The sequence below is a fragment of the Danio aesculapii genome, chromosome 16 (genome assembly GCF_903798145.1).
Source record: "Danio aesculapii chromosome 16, fDanAes4.1, whole genome shotgun sequence".
NCBI lineage: Eukaryota > Metazoa > Chordata > Actinopteri > Cypriniformes > Danionidae > Danio > Danio aesculapii.
The window spans coordinates 55,559,403-55,581,192 of NC_079450.1; the positions used below are offsets into that span (position 1 = coordinate 55,559,403).

The 21,790-nt window shown below is 36.9% G+C and overlaps 1 protein-coding gene across 1 annotated transcript in view; it reads left to right on the forward strand.

Moving 5' to 3' along the window:
• Positions 1-15,630: 15,630 nt before the first annotated feature.
• The window catches only part of ascc3 (activating signal cointegrator 1 complex subunit 3), a 281,455-nt gene continuing 275,295 nt past the window's right edge, over positions 15,631-21,790 (forward strand). The window contains 2 exon segments of the mRNA XM_056476127.1: positions 15,631-15,719; positions 18,511-18,635. Of these exon segments, the coding sequence (XP_056332102.1) occupies positions 18,546-18,635 (90 nt within the window). The 5' untranslated portion in view covers positions 15,631-15,719; positions 18,511-18,545.

The following is a 21,790-nucleotide window of genomic DNA, read 5'->3' on the forward strand; positions in this document are numbered from 1 at the left end:
ACATCTTGTCAAGTGCAGATCAAATTCCTGAATGTGTACTTGCTCCGCCCCTTTTGTCGAGGACGCATTGATAGGTGACTTGTGGGAACTTGCAAAGCCCAGGTCTCCCAGAATGCTTTGCAGCCCAATCTGCAAAAGCTAACAGCGGAGAAAACTCGCACGGTTTTAAAAATACTCGTTACTGAATAAAGTTACGTTTTTCAGGTGAGAATGTAGTCATTTGAAAATCAAATCTGCAGGGTATTCACAAATATCGGTGATTTGCTTCAGCTTATGCGGACTCTGACCTCCAGCCTGTCAGCAGGAGCTTCGTCATCACCTCCCCCGCCGAGAGCAGCTTTATTTGGCCAGTCCATCTCGGATGTACCAGCCTGATCTCACGAGAAAACGTAAGTATTTTACGTTTTGACAGTTTAGTGGCTAATTCGTACGAATTCGTACGATTTTAAAAAGGAGGCGTGGCACCTAACTCCACCCCTAAACCCAACCGTCATTGGCGGATGAGCAAATCGTACTAAATTGTACGAATTAGATCGTACGGATTAGCCACTAAATCAAAAAGTTACAAATTGCCGTGAGATTGTGTTGGATGTACCGCTGGATTGCATCTGTCCATTGTAGCTAATACATGATATTTAATCCATCTTGCGCATATCTAACAGACAGTTTTTAGTCTATTATTTGTTCTCAGGTGTATTATTTTAGCAGTGTTATTTTGTTACGTTTTAATTATGTTACCATATTGTACGATGGTTGTCTTTGTTTACCAAATTGCTCAACGTTATCTTTATTTCCTATTGTTTACGTCTTGTACTTTGCACTTGTTTAATGTCCATTGTGGTTTGATAATCAAAGACTTGAGTCTATTATGTGCATAACACATTTATAGTCATTTTTGTTTACATTTTCTTAAATCAAAAATATAGATTAATGATATCAATATAATATTAATTATAAGAGCGTGCTTTATATAATGAAATAATGTTATTGTTAATGTGAAACCGATGAATCCATGGTAAGGTAAGTGACGTTATACGCAAGTACACGGCCGTTCCCTTTAAAGTACCCGACTTGTGTCCTCGCGTCCTCGGTAGTTGTTCTTCTAAGTCTGAACTTGGTTAGTCTGAACTTCGAAGGCTGCAAGTCCGAACTTCGCCTACTTGGTATTGAGAAACAACCATTCCAACCTGATCTCACGAGAAAACCGAAGTATTTTTAACGTTTTGTCAGTTTAGTGGCAAATTCGTACAAATTCAGTCGTACAAAATTGTACGATTTTAAAAAGGAGGCGTGGCACCTAACCCCACCCCTAAACCCAACCGTCATTGGGGGATGAGCAAACCGTACTAAAATGTACGAATTAGATTGTACGAATTCATACGAATTAGCTACTAAGTCAAAAACGTACGAAGTGCCGTGAGATTGTGTTGGCCATTCTCCCTTTGAACGTGCCACCATCTCTCCCTCATTAGCATTATGCAAAAATTCTGAACAACAGCAGTTCACAGAGGCCACAGAGGTTATGCCATAAATACAAAAACACGTAAGAAAATAAATAAAAGACGTCGAATAACTGGTGTGGCTCATGTTGGCTCAGTGGTTAGCAATGTTGCCTCACAGCAAGAAGTTCGCTGGTTCAAGTCCCAGTTGGGTCGGTTGGCATTTCTGTGTGGAGTTTGCATGTTCTCACAGTGTTGGCACTGATTGAGCAGCACACGCTCATCTTTTTACATGTTAGCTGTGAAGCATCACAGGCTAACACACACACAGCACTGCATGCATTAGACATAACGTTGATTTATAGCGTAATAAGCATCATGTGTGTGTCAACAGGGTGGAGGATTGGCTCTCCTCTGACTGCGGGTCTGGACGCAGGCCAGAGATTTACGAGATGATTTAAGATGAGCTGAATTTTCCATCACATTAATGTGCGTCTTGTCAAACATGGAGATACGGCTGATACGGCTTGACTGAGCTGTAATGATTTGAACAGTTCATCTGTGATAGCGCTGTCATACATAAAGCTTCTGCAACACCATGTGCAAATACATCAATGTGTTTCCAGTGAGAGACTTGAGTCGTATACGAACACACGCCCCACCTCTTTGCCCAATTTGTGTTTGCTCCGCCTACTTGCAGCTTAATTTATTTTATTCATTCATTCATTCATTCATTCATTTTCCTTCGACTTAGTCCCTTATTTATCAGGGGTCGCCACATCGGAATCAACTATTGCAGCATATGTTTTTACACAGCGGATGCCCTTCCAGCCACAATCCAGTACTGGGAAACACCCATACAGCAGGCGCAAAAGGCGCTCACGAGAGAAGTTTGAGATCTGAAAAAGTGAACACAGCGGCCTCTGGTGGATTCACAAAAATAAAAACTGCAAAAAAAATAAAATAACATACCTCCTGGGATGTATTTCACTCTCTCTAGAAATGTATATAGGGGTACGTATCAATAATGAGCCTGGGTTGGAAAAAACATTAACCGAATAAATTCTAGTATGTGCATTTAAAAAGTCATGCAATGTCACCTGTAGGTTTCTGAAGAGTGCAAATTTAATGCCCAGAATTTTAAAGATAGATGTGATAGCTGAATCAACAAATAATAATGGTTATAATATTCAGGGTTCTTACACCTTTTCTAACTTCAAATTCCAGCACTTTTCAAGCCCTTTCAAGATGCATTTTTATGCTTTTCCAGCACCTAACAGCCTTGATAAGTTACGTTTATATATGCTGTATGTACTTTTTCACATTTAAATCCATTGTGCTATTTTAAAAAAACACAATATGATATTTCAACTTAAATTGTTGAATACTTTGGAGCATAGATTTATTGGGATAGTTCACCCAAAAATGAAACACACACAAAAAAAAAACACAGAAAAATGAGCTTACAGTCAGATTTTGTTTGGGTGTAGTGGCAAGTTGACATGTCTGTTTTAAAGTATTCTGAGCGCTCCGTTTAGCATTTTAGGTGCAAATATGCATTCTGCGTGAATGTCTTCTACATACGTGTATGCGGTGAACATTTTGTATGGAGAGAGATTAGACTCAATAATAATTCACGCAAAAGACACGATGTGCACATGCGTAGCCAAATTCACGTACGTAAAATATTTATTTATACTTACAAAAACAATTCACATGCACAAAATAAAAATACATTTTCATAAAATACGTTTCACAAATGCAAAACACCATTTGCAAATATATAAGAGTACAAAAAGTTTTGAATGTTTAAAATTCACGAGTTCATCCTGAATGAGAATGTGCTTCGGTCATTCCCGCGTTCTCAGGGAGTTGTGATTGGTTGAACAGTAAGCTTGCATCTTATTGGCTACAGGGCACGAGTGACTCACGTGGGAGGTGTGTGCTGACAGGAAAGTCTCAAAATGCACACACTGGTATTCAGGGTGAGTCGTACGTGAGAGAGGATTTGCACATTCTCATTCAGGATGAACTCGTGAATTTTAAACATTCAAAACTTTTTGTACACTCTTATATATTTGCAAATGGTGTTTTGCATTTGTGAAACGTATTTTATGAAAATGTATTTTTATTTTGTGCATGTGAATTGTTTTTGTAAGTATAAATAAATATTTTACGTACGTGAATTTGGCTACGCATGTGTACATCGTGTCTTTTGCGTGAATTATTATTGAGTCTAATCTCTCTCCATAATTTTGCCGTGAAATCTAGTCGCACGACAACAATTTTATGCACTCGCACAAATGCTCCCAAATATATTTTGAGCTCGCAGAGATACAAATTCGGGCGCATATGCAACCAAAACAAATTTCCAGCCTTAACATTTCAAATTCAAGCAGGTTCAAGCACTTTATCCAAAATCCAAGCACTTTCCTAACCTTGAAAACACTATATTAAAAATCAAGCATTTTCCAGGATTTCCAGCACCCGTAGGAACCCTGAATATTGCCACTGTGCCGCTCTGCAGCTTCTCTCTTCTGCCAAATATAGATCAATAAGGATGATTTGTATGATGTCACCTCATACTTACATTTCTCATTAAATCTTCTAACCAATCAAATGCTCTCAATTATATTAACTCAATCGAACCAAACGAGACAGGTGTAAATTCACCCTCAAACCTATTTCCTTTTGTGTTCTACAGCAAAACAGAAACTCCTAAAAGTTTGAAAGCACTTGAGTACATAGTGAGTAAATCTTGATTTGTTTGAGTGAACTGTTCCTTTAAGTTAGTTCCGACTGCATGCCGAATCAAAAGATGAGCACAGGAGAAACTGGCTAATTATTTCCAAATCAAAACCAATTGACAGCACCATTATAAAGGCGCTAATAATGGAAAAAACCCAGCGCTTCAATATTGACAGCCTCCAGCCAGCGGACGCGGTGGTCAAACCTGATATTTCTGACAGCTCCGCAGGTAAACTCTGGTTTCCATGACTACAGGCCTGTGATTTCAGCACACCTCCGGCTTTCCCTTCTTTCTTTGTTTCTCTTTGGAGCACTTTTTACCCCTCTCGCTTCAACGACCTGCTTAGTTTGAGACAGAGAAAGGCCAGTCTCATTTGTAGTTAGTCTCGGATCCCCGTCTCTCAGCCTGGGAGTTGATGGAGTGATTTTTACCTGCGATGCGCTTGAGAAAGCTATTGTGCGCTGCTGATGGATGGAGTGTGGAGGTCTGGCCACTTGGAGAGCTTAAATCAATCTGTTCATTTGTGTCTCTGTTGGGCTGATCATTGGAAAGTGCAAACAGTTGAGCGGTGTGAGCCGCCCTCATGCTGAACAGTACGTTTTCATTAAAGCACATGCCAGCAATCTGACTGAATGCAGACTCTAGGTTCGCTGGATAAACTACAGCTCTACCTTTGTAAAGGAGAGCAAGGGAAGTCTAACACAGCCGCAGCCACCCACATGTGTTCACATGTCTATAACACTCATTTTCTTTTCAGCTTAGTCCCTTTAATAATCAGGGGTCGCCACGGCGGAATGAACCACCAACTATTCTAGCATATGTTTTACACGGCAGATGCCCTTCCAGCTGCAACCTATCACTGGGAAACACACATACACTCTCATTCACACACAAACACTACGGACAATTTAGTTTATCCAACTCCCCTATAGCGCATGTGTTTGGACTGTGGGGGATACTGGAGCACCCGGAGGAAACCCACACCCACACGGGGAGAACATGCTAACTCCACACAGAAAAGCCATCTGACCCAGCTGGGACTTGAACCAATGAGCTTCTTGCTGTGTGGTGACTGTGCTAACCACTGAGCCACCCATGGAACCAACAACGATAAAACAAAAATGCAAGTCTGATTTCCATCGGTTTCCATCTCTGAAATCTGCTCACCTTAATCTCTACAGCTGTATTAAAAATGAGGAGTTTAATGAGAGTGAACTCTCATTTCAAGTTAAAATCTCGTAATTATGATAATTACTTCTTTTAATGACTTTGTGCTTTGTAACTCCGCAACTCTCACAAACAACACAATCATGCAATTAAAAAAGTAAAAAAAATAAAATAAAAACTTGCTTCTGCAAGTGAATATTCACACCCGACAAAAGGCTTTTGGTGGATCTCAGTTGTAAGAGCAACAAAAATAACTTGACTTCTAGTTGATCATTTGGGAAAGTGTCAGAAGGTGGATTTTCCCCATGAATCATCTAATGAACTGCATCTCAATCATCACAGATACTGCTGAAGACCTACTGGAACCCACATAGAGCTTATATGAATTTGTATGTCATTAGTATGTTTCTAGTATGGATTAATATATCATTAGTATAGATGTGTATGTTAGTATGTTTATAGTATGGATTAGTATATTAATAGTATGGGTTTGTGTGTCATTAGTATGTTTATAGTATGGATAAGTATGTTTATAGAATGGATTAGTATATTTATAATATGGGTTAGTATGTTTATAGTATGGATTAGTATATTATTAGTATGGGTTTGTATGCCATTAGTATGTTTATAGTTTGGATTAGTATATTAGTATGAATTTGTATGTCATTAGTATGTTTCTAGTATGGATTAGTATATTATTAGTGTGGGTTTGTATGTCATTGGTATATTTATAGTATGGATAAGTATATTATTGGTATGAATTTGTATGTTATTAGTATGCTTCTAGTATGGGTTAGTATATCATTTGTATGGGTTTGTATGCCGTTAGTATGTTTATAGTATGGATTAGTATATTATTAGTATGAATTTGTGTCATTAGTATGTTTATAGTATGAATTAGTATGTTGTTAGTATGTTTATAGTATGTATTAGTATATTATTAGTATGGGTTTGATTGTTGTTAGTATGTTTATAGTATGGATTAGTATGTTTCAAGTATGGGATGGTATGTTTATAGTATGAATTAGTATACTATTAGTATGAATTTGTATGTCATAAGTATGTTTCTAGAATTGACTAGTATGTCAGTATTGATTTTTAGGTTGTTATTATGTTTATAGTATGGACTTATATGTCGTCAGTATGTTTCTAGTATGGATTAGTATATTATTAGTATGAATTTGTATGTCGTTAGTATGTTGTTAATATGTTTATAGTATAGATTTATATGTCATCAGTATGTTTCTAGTATGGATTAGTATATTAGCATAAATTTGTATGTCATTAGTATGTTTCTAGTATGGATTAGTATATTGATAGTGTGGGTTTGTATGTCATTGGTATGTTTATAGTATGGATAAGTATATTACTGGTATGAATTTGTATGTTATTAGTATGTTTTTAGCATGGGTTAGTATATCATTTGTATGGGTTTGTATGCCGTTAGTATGTTTATAGTATGGATTAGTATGTCATTAGTATGGGTTTGATTGTTGTTAGTATGTTTCTAGTATGGATTAGTATGTTTCTAGTATGGGTTGGTATGTTTATAGTATGAATTAGTATATTATTAGTATGAATTTGTATGTCATAAGTATGTTTCTAGTATTGATTAGTATGTCAGTATTGATTTTTATGTTGTTAATATGTTTCTAGTATGGATTAGTATGTTTATAGTATGGACTTAAATGTCGTCAGTATGTTTCTAGTATGGATTAGTACATTATTAGTATGAATTTGTATGTCGTTAGTATGTTTCTAGTATTGATTTGTATGTTGTTAATATGTTTATAGTATATATTAGTATGTTGTTAGTATGTTTAAAGTATTGATTTGTATGTTGTTAATATGTTTATAGTATATATTAGTATGTTGTTAGTATGTTTCTAGTATGGATTAGTATATTATTAGTATGAATTTGTATGTCGTTAGTATGTTTCTAGTATGGATTAGTATAGCATTATTGTGAATTGGTATGTTGTTAGTATGTCCAATGTAAAGTCAATGGCAGTTTTCTTTACAATGGCAGTCTAAGGGACAGTTGCTAGGGTGTCGTAAGTGGTTGCTAGGATGTTGCTAGTAAGTTGAAAGGTAATCAGTGATTGCCAGAATGGTAGTCTGAGTTAAATGAGCCCAAATTTAAGTATGTATGACAGTCTGGCGCAAAGTTATGGGGTTATAAAGTTTGGTCCAATGTTAAGTCAATGGGACTTTTCAGATTTTTCAGAATAACTGAATCATTTGGAAAAGATATAGCAACTTAATTCAGTATTGTTTGGAGGTTTCGAGTTAGTTTGGTGGTTGTAGTATGAACGGTCTAGGAGGAGGTGCGTTCTTAAAATCTAATAAGCGTCTAAGAAGAAGATGGAAAAAGAAGAGTATATGTTGACCAGAATTAGCCATTAAATAACAAAAAAAAGGATTGCCACAAGATTGGGTTGCAAAAGAGCATTGAAGAAGTATTATCATTTCTCTTTAAGACAATACTACTAAAAAACAAGCAAGGGTAAATGTATCGCAGGGCTGCCGCATATGTGAGTCTACTCTAAACTATAAACCAGTTAGCTTTAGATTGAACAACATACTTACCTAGAACAGTATTAAAACACACACACACACACACATAGAGAGAGAAAGAGAGAGTGCTTGTGCACAGATTGGAGTCTGGATTTGAGCTTGAGTTATTAAGATGTATCGGGCAGAGGCTGCTCCACAGGATAAGACCTTCACTGCGAAGTGCTCTTCACTTTCTGAATAATTAGGATGGGTATCCACGTCTGAGCGCGACGCCAGCGTGAGGCATTCTTCAAGTGCATTAGCGAAGTGTTCAGCACCATCCAGACGTAAACAAATGAGTCCATTCACTGCAGCAGATAGCCATAGGCCTCCTCTATTATTAATATTATGATTATTGTGGCTGCGAGGGGAAGGACTGGTGATCATGTCAAGACACACTTGCCGCAGGGAGGATATAAAGTACGCTCTGCATAACAATGCACGGATATTTGTTACAGGTGCTTGGCATGTAGCAGTTTATTTAACGTATAAGCTGGATATTGTTTAAAGGATTAGTTTGCAGAAAAATATAAAAATTTGATTAATCACTCATCCTTATGTTGCTGAATGTCAGGCGTATGAGTAACTCCTGCATTGACTGCATTTACAGTTGAAGTCAAAATTATTATATATTTTTTATTCTTATTTATAGTATATATTTCCCAAATGATGTTTAACAGACTCAGGACATTTTCACAGTATTTCCCATAATATTTTTTCTTCTGGAGAAAGTCTTATTTGTTTTATTTCGGTTAGAATAAAAGCAGTTCTTAATTTTTTATAACCATTTTAAGGTCAATAATATTAGCCCCCTTAAGCAATATTTGTTTTGGATTGTCTACAGAACAAACCATAATTATGCAATGGCCTGCCTAATTACCCTAATTAAGCCTTTAAATGTCACTTTAAGCTGAATACTAGTGTTAAGAAAAATTGTCAAATATTACACTCACTGGCCACTTTATTAGGTACACCTTAGTACCGGGTTGGACCCCTTTTTGCCTTCAGAACTGCCTTAATCCTTCGTGGCATAGATTCAACAAGGTGCAGGAAATGTTCCTCACAGATTTTGCTCCATATTGACATGATAGCATCACACAGTTGCTGCAGATTTGTTGGCTGCACATCCATGATGCCAATCTCCTGTTCCACCACATCCCAAAGGTGCTCTATTGGATTGAGCTCTGGTGACTGTGGAGGCCATTTGAGTGAACTCATTGTCATGTTCAAGAAACCAGTCTGAGATGATTGGTGCTTTATGACATGGTGCGTTATCCTGCTGCCATCAGAAGATGGAGACACTGTGGTCATAAAGGGATGGACATGGTCAGAAATAATACTCAGGTAGGCTGTGGCGTTGACACGATGCTCAATTGGTACTAATGGACCCAAAGTGTGCCAAGAAAATCTCCCCCACACCATTACACCACCACCACCAGCCTGAATCGCTGATACAAGGCAGGATGGATCCCTGCTTTCATGTTGTTGAAGCCAAATTCTGAGCCGAGCATCCGAATGTGGCAGCAGAAATGGAGACTCATCAGACCAGGCAACGTTTCTCCAATCTTCTATTGTCCAGTTTTGGTGAGCCTGTGTGAATTGTAGCCTCAGTTTCCTGTTCTTAGCTGACAGGAGAGGCACCTGGTTGTGTACTTCTGCTCCTGTAGCCCATCCGCCTCAAGGTTGGACGTGTTGTGTGTTCAGAGATGCTCTTCTGCAGACCTCGGTTGTAACGAGTGCTTATTTGAGTTAATGTTGCCTTTCTATGAGCTGGAACCAGTCTGGCCATTCTCCTCTGACCTCTGGCATCAACAAGGCATTTGCGCCCACAGAACTGCCGCTCACTGGATATTTCCTCTTTGTCGGACCATTCTCTGTAAACCCTAGAGATGGTTGTGCGTGAAAATCCCAGCAGATCAGCAGTTTCTAAAATACTCAGACCAGCCCATCTGGCACCAACAACCATGCCAAGTTCAAAGTCACTTAAATCCCCTTTCTTCCCCATTCTGATGCTCGCTTTGAACTGCAGCAGATCGTCTTGACCATGTCTACATGCCCAAATAGGCTGATTAGAAATTTGCGTTAACAAGCAGATATACAGGTGTACCTAATAAAGTGGCCGGTGAGTGTATGTGCTGTCATCATGGCAAGAACAAAATAAATCAGTTATTAGAAATGAGTTATTAAAACTATTATGATTAGAAATGTTTTGAAAAGAATATTCTGTTAAACAGAAATTGTGAAAAACATATACAGGAGGGCTAATGATTCTTACGTCAACTGTAAAATGACGACACTAAATGTTATCATTGATCAGATACCAGGTTGCTGCAGTAATCTTTATGTGTAGGTTAGAAACGCTGGCGTTAGTTCTCCACCGCAGTGACCTTGTGTCCGTAAAAGCGTGACCGCTTGCACCATAGGGCCGTCTGAATGTAAATAAGTCAGAGAAATGTGCTGCACCGTTCTCTGATCAGGGCGATTATCAGGGCGAAGTCAGACAATACACAGATCCGTCCAGCCCAAACTGAGATCTGCTGACTTTGTTTCCATCATTTCAGCTCTAAATTATAGCCCGCTCCTCCTCTTCCAATTCATTCAGACCTGCTGTTATTTCATTTAGTAAATGCCGCACGCCGATCAATATCTGTAACAATTGCCTCATTATGCTGATGGAGATGAGCATTGTTCATTGAAAGTGTCCAATGGAACGTAACTGCATTTGTATTGTGGAAGCGGTGCGGGTATTGTTCAGAGTTTTTGTTTAATTAATATAACAACTAACATGCACGATATATAATCACAAATACATCAAACTTCATTAAAATTCGATCAATTTTTTTTTCTTGCTTTGCAAAATGAATAAAGAGAATTTTAAAAAGGCGGCACGGTGGCTCAGTGGTTAGCACTGTGGCCTCACAGCAAGAAGGTTGCTGGTTCGAGTCCTGCTGGGTCAGCAGCCATTTCTGTGAGGAGTTTGCATGTTCTCCCAGTGTTGGCGTGGATTTCCTCTGGGTGCTTCGGTTTCCCCAACAGAACAAACACATGCGCTATAGGTGAACTGATGAACTAAACTGGCCGTAGTGTATGAGTGTGTGTGAATGAGTGTGTAAGGGTGTTTCCAGGGCATCAGCTGCGTAAAACATATGCTTGAATAGTTGGCGGTTCATTCCGCTGTGGTGACCCCTGATGAATAAAGGTACTAAGCTGAAGGAAAATGAATGAATGTTCAATCCACTTAAATTAGCAAAAACTAATAGACGAATTACCGACCTACGTCACACATGACGTCACATGGGATCCCGGTTGCGAAAAGAGACCGGTCACAATAGCAAACACAGCAATCATGCTGTATGGTAGGACGCCAAATTCGCCAAAAAACTTAACTTTTACCGTACACCACACTGCTTTTAATGCCAACCGCAGATGTCTTTGGCTAAAAGGGAGCTGAATGGAGTGAGCACCTAATTAAAAATGTTGGACTCTGCAGTTTTCAGTTTATATCAGGTAAGTTCACGCTATGCTGAATCAGACACATTACTCGTTTTTGATTCCAGCTATGATTTCAGCAAAAACAGTGACATACGGTGAATTAAATTGCGTACACTGAATGCTTAAAATGACATGTGAAAGTGTAAGTTCACATACCCTGCCGTACAGGTGCAGTTCACTGTCAAAATGCAGTAGTTCTGCTTGTTGATGATTACCCTTGTACAGCTCCGTCTTCTTTCCTTGTCTTTGGCTACGCAGAATCTCGGTTTTTAGCACTACTCATGGATCGTTATTTCTTGCACATGACCACACAGAACTAAATTGTAGGCATCCAAAGACTTGAAGGCCTTTACCTTCTCTCTTGTGAAATCACTTGAAATTTCAATGAGATTATATATTTGGGGCTGGATGCTTGGCCATTTTGTCTTATCCAATATCCATTGGGAGGGTGCTACCGCAAATGGACCTACCAGACGAACGCTGCTCACTTTAATGTTAATTTTGCCAAATAACTGTGCTTATCACTGGGTGACGAGCTGTTATAATACACTGAAAGCATTGTGTAAATAATATATATAATATATAATCAATATAACTTATCTCTAAGACAACAACAAACTCTGAACCGCATCAGATTTCATTCTCTCACTGTAAATGCTAGCGCTCCAGGTTTTTTCTGCAACCTCGCTGCGTGCGCATCCTGAATGTTTACAGACATGGTAATTCGTCTATAAGATAACTTGATTCCTTCATGTTGAATCCTTTATAATAGATTGTGTAAAACCCATCAGCTTTTACAGTGAATAAGAGGAATACATTGCCGTTAATTGGCTGCAAAAAATTAATTAATATTATGTATTTAAGGAGCACGAACGTTGAAAATGCTGAAGGAAGTGACGTGCTCGCGCTTTCCACACACTTTTAGATGCGATATGTGACTGACAGGTCTTACAAATTACCTGGTTCAGCGATACATCAGCTCTACATCATACCACTGTTAACGTTTGCTGCTTGTTCAAACACAATTCTTGAGTTTTTTTACTTAATTGTTTTATGTTCAATCCATTTAAATTAGCAAAAACTAATAAGCTAACTTAATTCCTTCATGCTAATTCCTAACACCGATTGTGTGAAACCCAGCAGCTTTCACAGTGAATAAGAGGAATAGACTGTCGTTAATTGGCTGCAGGTAAAATAGCACAGTTGTGGGTGGCTGATCATCTACACAAACAGAACTCTTGTGGATAACCTTTGACTTTTGAGCTTTTTTTTGAGTGCTAAATAACTGCTGGGCTGTGTTACTACAGATCTGGATGGGGATTTATTTAACGCTGCACTAAATGACTTTGCCCATGGTTAAGTCAGGGTGCAGCCTATACGCTGTTTAAACCAGGTTAGTGTTACGCACTGCTGTATCCACAATGACACCATTCAGAGCGGGTCTTCGGAGATACGAAACCTCTTTGAACAGCCTTGCCTTGGGCATTTCAGCAGCGCATTCATGGAAATATGCAGCTCAATTTCGTGAAAAGCATAACCTGACATTGTTTTTGACGATGCTTTAGACATGTAACGCCCTGTCAGGATATAACAATGGCTATTTAATTAATTAATTAACTTAATATCGTAATTGCAATTTAATTAATTTGTTTATTTGTTTTAAAGGGGACCTATTATGCATAAATCACTTTTAAACGCTGTTCTGTGGCAACAGTATGTGAATATAGCCAGCATCTAATGGTACCAATTAAATAATTCGATTTTATGTAATCAAGCTAGGTGAAAACAGTCTGCAGAAACACTTTGATTGACATTCTCCCTTTATATGATGTCATCCGAGGGGGAAAGCCCCGCCCACTAGTCTCCCTCATTAGCATAAACAGCAGCCCTAAGTGAGAAGCAGCCGTCTGTCCATTAGCCGTTAGAGTGTTTGAGCTGCTGAAGATAATATCAGCATAGACTAAGAGGATTATAGATGTGGAGTTTTAGATGAACAGAGACAGGACCGACATAGACTGACAGAAGCATGAAGCACACACTCACACGCACATTTTCACACAGATAATATTAGTACTGTTTTAAATCTGCCACTATGCTGACACACAGGCATCTGTAGCTCCGCCCTCTTCTGAAAATCTCATTTGAATTTAAAGCCACAGTCGCCAAAATGGCACATCAAAGCCTAAAAGGGTCAGTTTCAGAGAGTTATAAACGTTATTGGTGTGGTATTTTGAGCTCAAGATAATTTATTTTACATCTTGTAAAAAAGGGGGAATAATAGGTCCCTGTTAAGCCTTGCAGTATATGTACCATGACTGACCTGCAAACCAACTAGGAAGTAAATAACAGAATATCACTGAGCTACATCATTACTAATGTATTAATGTTAGTCACGATTTAGTGCTAGTAACAGTCCTCTCTTTTTTAACAGTTAAAAATAATACACTATTTAAAATACTCATAATTATGCATTAGCTTATATACTCACTGGCCACTTTATTAGGTACACCTTACTAGTAGCGTGTTGGACCCCTTTTGCCTTCAGAACTGCCTTAATCCTTCGTGGCAGAGATTCAACAAGCTACTGGAAATATTCCTCAGAGATTTTGCTCCATATTGACATGATAGCATCACGCAGTTGCAGCTGATTTGTCGGCTGCACATCCATGATGCCAATCTCCCATTCCACCACATCCCAAAGGTGCTCTATTGGATTGAGATCTGGTGACTGTGGAGGCCATTTGAGTAAAGTGAACTCATTGTCATGTTCAAGAAACCAGTCTGAGATGATTCGCACTTTATGACATGGCGTGTTAAGCAGCAGATCATCTTGACCATGTCTAAATGCGTTGAGTTGCTGCCATGTGATTAGCTGATTAGAAATTTGCATTAATAAGCAGTTGGAAAGGTGTACCTAATAAAGTGACCGGTGAGTGATTATTCATTCACTCACTTTTTTTCCCTGGCTTAGTCACTTTATTAATCTGGGGTCGCCACAGCAGAATGAACCGCCAACTTATCCAGCATATGTTTTACGCAGCGGATGCCCTACCATTGGGAAACATCCATACACACTCATTCACACACATACATACGGACAATTTAGCTTACCCAATTTACTTATACCACGTCTTTGCACTTAAGGGGGAAACCGGAGCACCCAGAGGAAACCCACGTTTAGACGGGGAGAACATGCAAACTCCACACAGAAATTCCAACTCACCCAGCCGGGGCTCGAACCAGCGACCTTCTTGATGTGAGGTGATCGTGCTACTCACTGCGCCACCATGACGCCCTAGTGTAATTATTAATTAACTATAAAAATAACCTTTTATTTTTATATGTTTTATAAATATTTATAATAAATATCCATTTCAAATAAATGCTGTTCTTATCTCGCTCTCTCTCTATTATATCTATATTCAAATCTAAAATATTTATCATGTTTTCAACCAAAATTTGTTGTCTTCGCTACAACAAAACAACCAAAAACCTTTAAAAAAAGACATGGTTATTACAATAATAATACATTTATAATTCGATTTCACTACAAAAAAACTAAAAACAAAAAAAAAATAACATGTAAATTACAAATAAATATAAATTATGGTTTTGCAACCCTAGCCATAGTTTATCCATGGGATTTGTAGTAAATATCTGAGTATTTGAAATGAAATGGTAATCAATGTGAGAAAATAAATACAATTTAAATGAATAAATATGCAGTAAGAAAGAAAGAAATGGTTAATAATCATGAGGGTTTCTTAAGCACACAATTATTAAAATGAATACTTCCTTTTATATCTCGTTTAAAGCTTATTAATCTGCTTTAAATATGATCACATGACGCAAAATGTTGTGTTTCCATGTTTTATGGGGACTGTCCATCAATATTACTTTTGTGTTTAGCATTTTTACATGAAAGATGTAATGAAATGAAAGAGCATATACTTACTACACTTATATGGACATTTTTCACATTCATATTGCGCTAAACAAAGTTCTAACAGTAAATAGAGACAGGCGTGTAGGCTATATTGAATATGTAACTTCTGAGTCAGTCAGCACTATCATCAGTCTGTTTACAATCGATTACTGCTGCCTTTCTACTTCCGCGTATGTCCTTATACCGGATATTGTAGTCCTTTGGCTACTTATTCCAGTCGAAGGCAAGCGCGTAGCGATCTTACAAAACTACAATTCCCACAATGCAGCACACATGTAACTTGCCGCATGGACTCCGGCTGACAAGATACTGACGGGTCCAGCTAAGAGAGACCACTGTCCCTGAATCTCTTCACTTTAATCTATTAGTGGTCAGTCACTGTTCCTATTTATATATACTTTAACGATGTTTTAGTGTAACGTTAACGTTACCGAGGCTTTTAAATACACTGTTATAAACACGAATAAGATACGTTAGCTGTGCTAGAAGAGTTGACATTTGCTGTCGTTTCTGTTCAGAACTGTCAAAAACGACACGTAATATTATTTAGTAACTTATATAAGACTATAAACGTGTAAAGAGGTTATGTTTAATGAAGTTCGTGAAATGTGGTGTCACGATTAGGTAAACAAACAAGCACTGAGGTGTAATGATGTGTCTTAGCTATTAATAAATAATTTATTAGCATCATAACATGATTGATGTTTGTTTAGTATGGAGAAGTCGAGTTTGTAATGCACGGCAGTTTTGTTTACGCTTTCAGAAAAGATTGGGAACTAAAAAAAGAAACATAAAAGTATCATATTTTAAAGATAAAACAGGACGTTTCACAAACAAAGCTGGTTAGGTTTTACATTATAAAGCAATAGACATACACAAATATAGACTATGTGTTGTGATCTCAATCTCAAGGGTATATTGGTGATGAAGTAGATTTTTTTTTATTCACACATTCAGACTTTCCCCTTAATATTATTTCAGAAAGTATTGTTTGTGAATTCTATAGAGTGAAATCATATTATCAGCCAATAATCAAAGTACAGGGTACATTCTACTAGAAACATACGTTTTCTTAATAAATCTGACCCTTAAGCTTGTCGTCCTCAAAAAATCCTACAAAAACAATAGTGTATTGTGCTGTCAACTTTTGTATAGTAATGCTAGTCATCATTTTAACACCAGGCATGCATTAGAAGGAAATTGTTTGCTTCCCATTTCAAAAACTAATGCAGAGCAACGGACTGTAATGTATAGAGGAATGAAAACATGCCATCAGACATTACATGCATTGTAACAAGTAAAATGAGGTAAAAAAATCGTTTAAGAAATATTTAATGGAACAACATTAAGTGGATTGTTGATCTGGATGTTACATATGAATTTTGTATTTTAATGTTTTTATTGGTCTTGTTGTTATGTGTTAATGTAATTTTGTGTTATGTTCGATGGATCCCAGGAAAAATGGGGGTCCTGATAAATAAATAAATAATAATAAAATAAATAAATAAAAATAAATAAATATACAAGCGTAAAATTATACAATTTAGTGAATAAACACACCTTTAATTCCTGTCAGCTTCTCCTATATCAAATGATATCCCTTCCTAGTCATAGCCTTGCATGCATTTTATGTTAAATGTAATGCAAATGTGACGTGATATTTATTTGTATTATATATTTGTAGTATTTATTTGTAGACTTTATTTATAAGTTCATGTTTTTAATCAATTGGTCTGAAAGATGACAACTTAAATAGATTAGATTAGATTAGATTAGATTCAACTTTATTGTCATTACACATGTACAAGTACAAGGCAACGAAATGCAGTAAAGACCAAAGCAAGCCAGCCAGGAGTCGAACCTAGAATCTTCTGATCCGTAGTCAGACGCGTTATCCATTGCGCCTCTGGCCCTGAAACTTGCTATTTCAGATTTTTTTTTTCTAAACAACAGTTTTTAGCATTACAAAACTATAAAAGCTGTATGTCCAGTTAGGCTGAGGACAAGGACAATGACAGGGTTTGGACAGTGTAAAGTGTTTTTAATTTAGAAAAACAATCTGGTAACCAAGTGAATGACATATTTTCTTACAGAAATCCACCATCAGTCCATTTTAGAAAATTTTAATATGAAATACTTTTTATTCACTGTGTTTATGTTTTTATTTCAGGGACAGATAATGTATGTTTCTGGTGGAATGTCCCACAGTCAATTAAGTAGTGCTAATGTTGTTTTGAATGCGATTTCAGACGGAATATTCAAAGTAGCGTGGTTAACAATATAGGGACAATGTCACAAGTTTCCACGGTTCAAAAACGAACAAATGTCCAAATATAATTTATTTTACCTCAATCAAGGGTATTAAAGCGCACCTGAAATCAAATGTCCAAATATAATTTATTTTACCTCAATCAAGGGTATTAAAGCGCACCTGAAATCAAAACTAACCATATTGATTTTGTTAGCTCGTATTGCTAGTTTAGTGGTGAACAATTCATCTGTGCATGTCATTAACAACAAATCAATTTGTTTGCCTTTGTAATCTGTAATTGAATCGTGATAACGCACTTCCTGTTTGTTTTCAGTGAAATTCTCAGATTAGGTCTGTCTGGAATATTGGGTGTGGCTAACATACTTAACCACACCCCCTCCAGCAGTCAGTTTTGACAACAAACAGAAATGGTGAGGAGGAGGAGTTTGTTAGGTTGTAATAACTCTCCCCAAACCCTTTTCCCCATCTACCTGAATGAAACTCCTACTTTACTACATCCAATCAGCACACAGTAGAAAAAACAAGCCACGCCCACTGTTTTATCGTTTAATATTCTGTTTCTCTGCGCCACAAAAGTCGCAGCTTCTAGTTCATGCAGACTTTAATTAAGGATATCCAGAATGTGTTTGGAATTGATAACATTTAACACTTTAAATGAAAGCATCTTGTTTAATCCTCTCATCTATTGTTATTTTGTGTGTGTGTGTGTGTGTGTGTGTGTGTGTGTGTGTGTGTGTGTGTGTGTGTGTGTGTGTGTGTGTGTGTGCGCGCGTTATGCATCTTAATCAGAATGAATGGCTGTGATCTATACTGTCTGCTCCATTACAGTCACATAAAGAAGGAACTGTGTACAGTATTTTCACATCCATCATGTTTCCCGCATGAACAGGTCTTGCTCACAGACGGCCTTCACTGTGTCTGATCATGTCTCCTCCTCGGCTCACTGGAGCCCTGCGCTCCTTTTCTAACGTCAGCAAACAGGATGATTTAACGCAAGACATTCATGATCTGAAGGTAAGACTACATCAATACAACTGGAAGACAAAATTATTCGCCCTCCTGTGAAATTTTATTCCCCAAATGATGCTTAACAAGGCAAGGAAGATTTGACAGTATTTCCTGTAATATTTTTTCTTCTGGAGAAAGTCTTATTTGTTTTATTTCGGCTAGAATAAAAGCAGTTTAATTTTTTTTAACTATTTTAAGGTCAATATTATTAGCCCCTTTAAACAATATTTGTTTTGTATTGTCAACAGAACAAACCACTGTTATAAAATGGCTTGCCTAATTACCCGACCTTAACCTTATTAAGCTAGTTAAGCCTTTAAATGTCACTTTAAGCTGAATACTAGTGTCTTGATTAATATATAGTCAAATATTATGTGCTGTCATCATGCCAAAGAGAAAATGAATGAGTTATTAAAATTATTGTTTAGAAATATGCTGAAACAAATCTCTCTGTTAAAAAGAAATTATGGAAAATATGCACAGGAGGGCTAATAATTCAGAATGCCTAATAATCCTGACTTATATATATATATATATATATATATATATATATATATATATATATATATATATATATATATATACTGACTTATATATATACCTATATATCTGTACTGTTGGTTAGTTTGTCATTAATCTGTTGGTTAGTTGAACACATTTGTAGTTTTATTACGTTTTTGAGGGACAAATTCAACCCATTTAATCTGAATTGAGTGCCAAAATCAATGAGGCAAAGGTGAAGAGATTATTTCAAACATTAAAACATGTAATACAGCAAAAATAATGACTATAATGCATTTTACCACAATTTGTAACTTAAACGCCATTCACCTAAACAGGTGTAATAAGTGTAACAGCAAACCAAATAGTCTTATATCAGGCATATTTAGAACAATAATCATTTGATGACATTTTAAAATATTACAGTGTAGCCTCAACATTATAATTATCATTTTAATCATTGACGTTTAATTGACATCAGCAATAAGGTTAATTTAACACAAGAGAATTATGATGTGAAGGTAAGACTACATGACTGGAAGTGAAACTTTGTGTACTGTTGGTTATTTTGTCATAATTCTGTTGGTTATTTGAACACATTTGTAGTTTTATTGAGTTTTTGAGAGTCGAATACAACCCATTTAATCAGAATTGAGGGCCAAAATCAATAAGGCAAAGGTGAAGAGATTATTTTAAACATTAAAACATTATACAGCCAAAAGAATGATTATAATGCGTTTTAACAGGTGGAACGATTAACCAAATAGTCCTATATCAGGCATAATTGGAACAATAATACTTTGATGACATATTAAAGTTTTACAGTGTAGTCCCAAAATTATAATTATCATTTTAATCATTGACGTTTATTAGCGTAAGCAAACAGCATGATTTAATGTGCACTGTTGGTTATTTTGTCATAATTCTGTTGGTTATTTGAACACATTTGTAGTTTTAATTTGAGATTTTAAGAGACAAATGCAACCCATTTAATCAGAATTGAGTGACAAAATCAATGAGGCAAATGTGAAGAGTTTATTTCAAACATTAAAACATGTAATAAAGCAAAAATAATGACAATAATGCGTTTTACCACAATTTGAAAATAAAATCTCACACACCTAAACAGCTGTAATAAGTGGAACAATAAACCAAATAGTCTTATATCAGGCATATTTAGAACAATAATCATTTGATGACATGTTAAACTATGTCCATGTCCAAAACTGTAATTGTCATTTAAATCTGTGTCTTTTATAGCAACAGTCATTTAAACTACAAGGGCTTAAACATTGGTATTTTTTAATCATTTAAATTATACTAAAATGACGTAATATATAATATAGGTGGCTCAGTGGTTAGCACTGTCGCCTCACAACAAGAAGGTCGCTGGTTTGAGTCCCGGCTGGGTCAGTGTGTATTTCTGTGTGGAGTTTGCATGTTCTCCTTGTGTTGGCGTGGGTTTCCTCTGGGTGCTCCGGTTTCCCCCACAGTCTAAACACACGTGGTATAAGGGAATGAACTAAGTTGGTCGTAGTGTGTGAGTGTGAATGTGAGGGTGTATGGGTGTTTCCCAGTACTGGGTTTCCAGCTGCATCTAGGGAATCTGCTGCGTAAAACATATGCTCGAATAGTTGGCGGTTCATTCCGCTGTGGCAACCTCTGATGAATAAAGGGTCTAAGAGGAAGGAAAATGAATGAATGAATATATAATATACATTACATTAATAATGACGTCCAGTTCAAAGTATGTTTGCTAATTAACAAAAATAGATCTGTTGTGCTGAGGAGGATCAACATTATTTCAACCCAGATTTTATATTCACAAATAATTTAGAATTTATAGCAAATAATTTTTGAAGCATAAAAATATCTGTTTGTATTGTATTGAAGTCCTTTTGTAAATTGTATTTGATCAATTTTTATCGATGCCTTATCTTTGAGCCTATTGCATTTGCAGGATGTACGTTCTTTCCTAAGCAAATAGTTCTATTCTTTATTTACTGCCTTATATTGAGTATAGCACACACATGCTGTAGTTAGTGCAAATAATGAATGGAGTCTGAATGCAGTTTTAAAGAAAGCAAAGGAGATTTGAATTATATTAATTTTATTGTCAATCAAACCTGTTCCTGGCATGGCAGTATAATTGTACATGCTCTAAGTGCTCTTATTTTGAACATTTTAAGGGCTTGGAAGTTCTTTAATGGCTTGGAAATTCATCATAATTAATGACCTTTATATAGCATCGTTACTTGTTTCTAATACCTAAAGAGGTCTGAGATTCGAGCAGAGCCCTTAAACTAAATATTACGTTTGAGATATGGATCTGTGGTTAACTAGCATTGAAACTTGAGAAATGAAATGACTTGGGACTGTATTTATCTGTGCAGTGTTTTTGTGAAACATTATTAAAACTATGGTGACACGGTGGCTCAGTGGTTAGCAAGAAGTCGCCTCACAGCAAGAAGGTCGCTGGTTCGAGTCCCAGCTGGTTCAGTTGGCGTTTCTGTGCGGAGTTTGCATGTTCTCCCCGTGTTGGCGTGGGTTTCCTCCGGGTTCTCCGGTTTCCCCCACAGACAGTCCAAACACATGTGCTATAGGGGAATTGATGAAGTAAATTGACCACAGTGTATGAGTGTCTGTGAAGTAGTGTGTAG